At 39.6% G+C, this 7,989-nt stretch overlaps 1 protein-coding gene across 1 annotated transcript in view; it reads left to right on the top strand.

Moving 5' to 3' along the window:
• The first annotated feature begins 345 nt into the window (after positions 1–345).
• Positions 346–7,989, top strand: part of LOC128523941 (dynein axonemal heavy chain 7-like) — a 71,454-nt gene continuing 63,810 nt past the window's right edge. Inside the window, 11 exon segments of the mRNA XM_053496160.1 lie at positions 346–423; positions 509–614; positions 1,488–1,611; positions 3,212–3,287; positions 3,621–3,801; positions 4,121–4,193; positions 4,351–4,476; positions 4,680–4,799; positions 5,052–5,235; positions 5,442–5,621; positions 5,911–6,183. Coding sequence (XP_053352135.1) covers positions 346–423; positions 509–614; positions 1,488–1,611; positions 3,212–3,287; positions 3,621–3,801; positions 4,121–4,193; positions 4,351–4,476; positions 4,680–4,799; positions 5,052–5,235; positions 5,442–5,621; positions 5,911–6,183 — 1,521 coding nt within the window.

Genomic DNA, 7,989 nt, shown 5'->3' with positions numbered 1-7,989 from the left:
TGTGATCATGAGCTGCAGACCATAACAGACCATGCGCTAAGGTTTAAGACCTGCACAGAAAGTTTATTTAAAAATGTAAAAGGTACTAGGTACTAGGAAAACAGATTAGTGTTAGTACTCATTATTGGTCTAGAACTGTACACAAGTATGAAATTTTGGACAGTATGAATTTTGAGGAGAAAGATGGATCAATTTTCATTCCAAATATTCACTCAGTAATTTATTCCGAAGGGCAATTTAACATACCCATTTCATTGACTATCATGTTTTCCAGTGGAACTTGGAAAAATCTGTGTAGAAAATGAATTGGCAGGTGTATTATTCTAATGGACTACCTCAACTCCCATGCAGGGTTCATCAGGGAGTAAAAAGCTTTCCACAGTCCCAAACAGGTCCTCACATTTTTTGCCAAAACTTCCAAAGGTGAGTGATAAACAGGAGAAAAATGCAGACTTTAGGCATTTGTGAGAACCGATATTCTCTCATATGAACAGCTTGTGTCTCTTAGATTCGTTCAAAGCCCAGGTGGCAGGATGCAAAACCAAGCTTCATGCTCCCGGGACAAACAGGCAACCCTGATGAAGTGTTCACTTGGATTTCCAGTAAGGGAAAATGTATTCTCTTTTAAACTGATAATTAACATTCTGATTTCTTAAATATATAATGTAAGTTCTGTTTTGGTCAAAATTGTGTCATTTTGCAAAATTATATATTTTCCTTTAGCTGAAGAACTAAATTATTTTCTTCAATATAAAAGCTTGTGGCGTTTTCTGGCATTCATTTGTCAGCTACACAAAAATAATTTTTCTCCCACTGGACAACAGTGACTCCCTATACAGTGACAAATTAATGACTATTCATGAATTGATTTATTGACAGTATGATTAACTGTTTAAAAATGTGCTAACTCACTTTTATAAAATTGTTCACCATAAGAGGGTGCGCTTGTAATTCTACTGATATGTGATATTAGACATTATATTTTTGGCAGCTGTGCTTTTTGAGAAAGGAAAGAGAAATAAGCAGTATTTTTGACTTTTGAAATTTTATTTATTATTATTATTTTTTAAAATAAATACTCTTTATATACTGTATAGAGGCACAGTGGCGTACACCGCCAGGGTTGCAGGTTCAATTCCCGTCTCAGGTCTGTGCGTGTGTCGTTTGAATGTTTTTCTGTTAATGCTTGGTATATAACTAATTTATTAGGTTTAGCCTGCTAGAATTTTTAAATGAAACTTAAACTGAGAAAAAAAATGTGCGTTTCATTATCATTAATTTTAAATGGCTTGTTGATTATAGATGGTTAACGTGTTTAACTATCAGCTATTTTTCAACCTACAGGACATGTTCATCCTTTGAAACCATTTTGAAGTTAATAACGAAGAAAATCAGTTCTAAAAACATTCAGTTTAAAACATGTAGGGATGAAAACATTTTGATGTTTATTGAATATTGCAACTGAATTTTCATTTTCTTTACAGGAGGAGGTAGCATGCAGCATGGCCAGAGTGTCCGCAGCACGGCCAGAATGTCTGGATCGTTCAATCAATCTGTGAAGTTGAAGAAGGACCGTGAACAGCTTCGAAGGACGCTTATCAGCATTTTCTCGTATGTTTGATTCTTTCCAAATTCATCTGTCTGCACCTATAACTTCAAAAAGTTAATGATGATCATTTATTCCTTTGACCTTTTTTTAAGGTAGGCTCTTTCAACAGTTATCTATTGCATTATCATTGTACACTATCAAAATTACAGCGAGCAGAAGTTTTTGTCATGTTATTTATGGTATGATATAAATAACATAAGGTAACGTGAATTTTGTCATGTGAAGAATATTTTGGATTAAAATGATATAAAAACAGACGTGCAGCCTTTGGTTACCATGCATAAAGGATACCATGTATATTAGTCAGGGTAGTGTTATGGAATACCAGACTTGGTCAAGAGTTATTCTAGGAAAGATCATGGCCATCTGCTTTTTCTTTCCCGTGGTATTATCTATAAGGACTATAAAGGTATTATTATAATAATGTTACAGTGTGTCTGTGGTTTTCTTGCGAATTGATATTATATAGGTCAGGATTATGTTAAACCAACTGAAACAACCTTTTCCATTGACTCTTTAAGACCAACAACAGAGTAATTTCTTCCTTAGTTTGAGTGTCCTGCATTACTCTGCATAACCTAATCTTTAATCGCGACAAAGTGTAACATTCACCTGGTTGGCTAATCATTGACTGCGCTCAACTGATCTACGGGGACATTAGCTGATGTCAACAACCTTTTTGTACACAGCTTGTGTGTGTGTTTTTTTAGTATAATTTTTATTTTTTTTTACAACACAAATAAAAAAAAAAAACCACATTGCTCTCTCATATCCTTATCCCTTAATACCTCACCGCAACACAGAACACCAATTAATGATAGTCACCTCAGTTTCGGATTCTTTACCACTTACCTGCCAGTTGCTCCCTTCACAGACTGGCGCATGCCCACATTGGCACATAAGATGGTACAGTTTGTTCTCTTTTTCCACAAGCGTTTAGAGGTGTCCCAGATTGTGCCTGTTAATATTCCAGCTGAAATACACCTCAATGTTTAAACTTTAACTTAGGATATGAAGTTGAGTCAGGAAACCCACTCTTGAGCTTCAGTACTGATAGCAATCCAACTTTTAGTTGTCACTGTTGAGAAAGCAGTGCAGCGTGAACCTACAGGCTATTGAATCATGGGGAGTACTAAGTATTTCCCACATATTTATTATTTTTGCCTAAATAAATCATTATAAATAAAATTATATTGTTTGTCTAATATTAAGACACTTTCCAATCAGATCACATGACTGCAAGTGTGTGTGTGTGTGTGTGTGTGTGTGTGTGTGTGTGTGTGTGTGCGTGCGCGCAAGATTTACAGCAACAGATATTCTAGAGTGCTACTGAAGTTTGTTGAATTACAGTATTGTTCTCATGTTAATTGCTAATGTGAATATTTTGCAAGTATATATACGTAATAGGAAGCTTTAAGTGGACTAATGACAATTAGTGTGGATGCAGTGCATGAATCAGAAAAAAAACTTTATAGAAAAACAATAGTGAATCTACAATACATTAAGTTATACTGTAGATATCATCTTTATTTTAATGAATACCATACATTTAAAATGCTTCTGATTAATTCATTATTTGTTTCTCCACTTTAATTGTCATAGGGAGGAAGCATCAGACGGAGGTGAAAGCTTACAATCGGCGCACAGTTCTCTAACATCAACTCAGATAAGAATGGCAGTAAGTAGATGTGGCATGTAGTTTTAAAAATAAAAAAGTTTTCAGCAATTTCTCTGATGCTGTGGGATCCAGAAAAGATCCCCTTACAATAAAATACAGCAAATGTTAATTCTCTGCTATAAAACCTGACATTAAGTTAAATATAAAAAAGAAAAAAACATGAAAAATGTTTGGTTAAAACTTTTGAAAATAAAACAACAGCAATAATAATAATAATAATAATAATAATAATAATAATAATAATAAAAGTTATAAGACACATGTACAAACAAAGAAGTTTTTATATCATATCATATCATATCATATCATATCGTGCTGTTTTTCCCCTCACAGAAATATTATAACTACATTCGATATGGGATTGACACACAGCACGTGGGCCCTATGGAAGATTTCTGGATGGAGAGAATCCTCAGCCGGGTGCCAAGTCACCTGAAGATGCTAACAAGATCCACTGAGTTTCTCTCAGATGAGATAAGAGATGATTATTTGCTGAGTGCTAAGAAAGCTATAGGTAAGATATTCATGTACAAAATGCTTAATACTATAATTCATTTTTAGCTTTCGTTCTTTTTATAGTTTTAATTTATAATTGAAAATATTTTTTTTAAACATACTTGAATAGATTGTTTATGGATGTTCTTAATTGTCTGGATGCTAAAAGTCTTCAATAATAATAATAATAATAATAATAATGAAATAATGCTCAGGAACTACTATGGCAATGCCATTTGGAAAACTTCAAAAGTTTATAATAATTGTTATTTTATTAGAATAGTTGAATAGTTGAATAGTTTATAACAAAATTGATCACCCCGTGGATTCTTTTGCAGTGGATTTTGCACTGCAAGACCCGAGAGATAACGAAGAACAGAAAATTAAAAGTCTTCCGCCTCACAGAGAAGAGTAAGCCTAATTATAGTCTAAGATTTACCCCCATGTTTTTAATATGCTACAGAAAATTAGATTTAGAAGATTTTATGAGGTTGAAGAGAAAATGCCAGCATTTAAATTGTTTAGAAAAAAAAAGGTTAATTACAATGTCTACAATGCTCACTTTCAGGATGGCGGTTGTGCCAAAACCATGGTATGAATCCTACCATCAGGCACGAAAAAGGATGAGTCAGCATCTCCATGCCATCAACCCCACCATGCTATCTATAATGAAGCTGTGGCATATGTCCTACAAGTAGGTAGAAACACTATTCTACTGTATATATACAGACTTCAAATCACATATTATTTGATAAGCATAAGAAAATACATGTCAACTACTTATATACAGTAGCTTATTGCTTTTCTAAATTTCTAACTTGCTGCATTACATTGCAGTGAAAATAAAACAGTGTATATTTCTCCCACCCTTAAAAAATTGTTAAACGCTTTGCACAGGAACTTACGTCTTCTCGATGTAACAGAGTTTCATACCAGGGAGGAGGCTCTGGAGCTCTTTGTCTTTCAGCAGATTGTCAGCCGACATATTGAAAGTGCTCAGGCCACTCTGCTAAACAAGTATGCAAACCGCTATATACAGTAGCCTATAACCGTTAACTTTTACATTCCAGCATGTACTGTCAAATGGAATTTATATGCTTATCATCCAGATAGAAACACAGTCTTCTGTCAAAATGTTCTTTTTTTTTTTTTTTTTGGTTTACGTTGCTTTGTTGCAAATGTAATAAATAAAAATTGCATGAGTTAATGTAATGTCTAAGCGAGCAATCTTTTTTATTCTGTTCTTTTTTTTTTTTTTATATAAAACAGGTGGTTTCCTGAAGTGCAACAAATCTGCTACCAGGGAAGCAAGCGCAAATTGGTCCCCAAAAACACAAATCCATCACGGCTGCAGTCCTTCTTCAACTGCATAGCTGCTTTAATGTCTTCTCAGCTTCAGAGTCTGGCCCTGGAATCTATTCATGACTACACACGCCTGATAGCTCAGGACCCCGTAAGGCATACAGTGGATGCTCTTTGCTCATATTAAGTTTTCCAGCATATTTATCTGTGAATTATTCAACAATGGCTGAATGGAGCAGGTTACAGTTTCTGAGTAACATTTCTCTTATGCTCTCTCTTTGGTCATATATTTCTATGCATTTGATTTTTTTATGACATTAATAGCATTAATAAATTAACCTTGTTGTTTCCCTGAAGTGTTCGGTGAGGGCCTATGAGCATCCCGGGTTTGTTCTGCGGCTTGTCCTGAAGCAGAACAAGATTATATTTGAGCCAGATTTCAAGGACTTTGAGGTAATTTTGCTGAAGGTCTATGAAGCTATGTTGAAATGCATCAGCTCAGTGCCTCGAATGGAGACAGAGCTATACTCGGAATGGGTAAGAGCCTGCATATATTTCTTCTCCTCAATTTCTGGAAGTTTTCTCTTAAGGAAATAAACTTTTCCCCTATACAGTCCCCTGCACCCTGTTTAGAATGCTAACCATATTTTGCATGTTTTTATTGTACATTTTGGATGTCATGCTCTGATATTAGATATGATATGGGAATTTTACTTGACGTAAAAAAATTAATAAATGGCTTTTATTAACAACAAGAATACATTTGATTGCAGTGATTGCTATACACTTTCAACACAGTCTTGTATTTTAATTTTTTTTATCGTAGCCAGGCACAGAAGATGCTAAAATGCTGAAACCAGTTATCCTGCCTGAGATTCTGGAAGTACAAAAGGATGAAATTAAGCGGGTGATACGTGAAGAAAGCAGTGGGCCAACTGCACATGTGCGCCTCTACGATAAATTTGCTCCGCTGGTATCGCAACAGGCCGATCAGGACGTAGAGCAGTTCCTGATGGAGGAACACTCGTACCAGGACTTAATAACGGAGGCAACACACTACCAACAGCTGGCTGATGAGATCCAGTATGACTACTGCAAGGTCAGTTTAAGTCTCAGGCTTTTTTAATGGTGCGGAATCTCAAGGACTTTCTATAATTTCTGTTGTTTAGCTATAAATTTGTGTAATTATTTACTGCAACACTTTCTTGTACAAGTTTTCTTTTTATTAGTTATCAATAGTAAACTATTGATATAAAAAGAAAGAACTTATCTGTGCCTGTTAGGATTCCTCAATCATCGTGTGTGTTTGGGTGGCATAATTGCAGGAGGCGAGCTGGCGTTTCAGTACAGGTTTTTATTATTTTAAATAAACACATAAAACAACACCGACATAAATCATATAAATACCAACTAAAGCTAGTTATAATAAACTTAATTACCTTACCTCGGTTCAGGTGAATCCTTATGTCACCTGACCGAGGTGCAGTCTGGGACATGAAGTCCAACTAAAACAAAACTACAAGATAAAACAAACCCAGGCGCTTTGGCGCCCTCTAGGGGTTAACCGTTACAGTACCCCCCCCTAAAAAACGCTCCTCCGGAGCGTTACCGGAGGACCGGGACACCCTCCCCAGCGGTCCCAGTCTGGACCCCCCGCGGCGGCGGAGCTGGAGCGACGCTCGCTGAGCTGGGCGGCGGCGGCGGAGCTGGAGCGGCGTGCGCTGAGCTGGGCGGCGGCGGCGGAGCTGGAGCGACGCTTGCTGAGCTGGGCGGCGGCGGCGGAGCTGGAGCGACGCTTGCTGAGCTGGGCGGCGGCGGCGGCGGAGCTGGAGCGGCGTGCGCTGAGCTGGGCGGCGGCGGAGCTGGAGCGGCGTGCGCTGAGCTGGGCGGCGGCCTCAAAGCCGGGAGGCGGAGGAAGAAGCGCGACGTCCTCAAAGCCGGAAGCGGGGGAAGAAGCGCGGCGTCCTCAAAGCCGGGCTGAGGAGCTGGAGCGACGTGCGCTACACAGGGCGGCTGTGGAGCGGGAGCGACGTCCCCCATATCGGGCAGAGGCGGCGGAGGTGGAGGAAACGCGTCTTCAACGAGGAAGAGAGGCGGAGGTGGCGGAAGCCCGTCGTTCTCTGTTTCGAGCAGAGGCTGAGAAGGAGGAGGCTCAGAGCCTGTTGCTTGGCTCTCGTGGAGTCGGATGAGCAGGTGTTGGAGCTGTTCCACCTGCTCTTGCAGGCCCCGAATGCGCTCCCCATTCACCTATGCCCAGAACTTGAGCAGTTCCCGGGTCCCATCCTCCTTTTTACCTCGCTCCTCCTCGGGCTCTTGTTCCCGTTCGCCTCTGATGTACCCGACCTCCCTGGCCCGTACTTCCTCGTCGGAGCGTGGGAACCCGTTTCCCTCAGCTGCCTCACCTCTAAACGGCGTCCGCCGGATGGCGAGCCTGCAGCCTTCCCAGCTTTGCCGCGCCTCCGGCTCTCGCTGCTCCTCGCTGTCTCCCAGCCAGTCCGCCAGTTCGGCGAGCTTGCAGCCCTCCCAGCTCTGCAACAGCTCCCTCTTTCCTTGCTCCTCGCTGTCCTGTATCCATTCCGCCAGCTCGGACGAGATGGTAATAGCGCCCCCCCAAAAAACATCTGGGGGAGCGACCTCCGCTATGCCACTTTTACGGTCTAGCTTTCTGTTATGATTCCTCAATCGGTGTGTGTGTTTTAGTGGCATAATTGCAGGAGGCGAGCTGGCGTTTCAGTACAGGTTTTTATTATTTTAAATAAACACATAAAACAAACACCGACATAAATCATATAAATACCAACTAAAGCTAGACGCCTGACTGAGCTTCAGTCAGGCTCTTTATAATAAACTTAATTACCTTACCTCGGTTCAGGTGAATCCTTATGTCACCTGACCGAGGTGCTGG

The sequence above is a fragment of the Clarias gariepinus genome, chromosome 5 (genome assembly GCF_024256425.1).
Source record: "Clarias gariepinus isolate MV-2021 ecotype Netherlands chromosome 5, CGAR_prim_01v2, whole genome shotgun sequence".
Classification (NCBI taxonomy): Eukaryota; Metazoa; Chordata; class Actinopteri; order Siluriformes; family Clariidae; genus Clarias; species Clarias gariepinus.
This window is presented reverse-complemented; position numbering and strand designations above follow the sequence as displayed.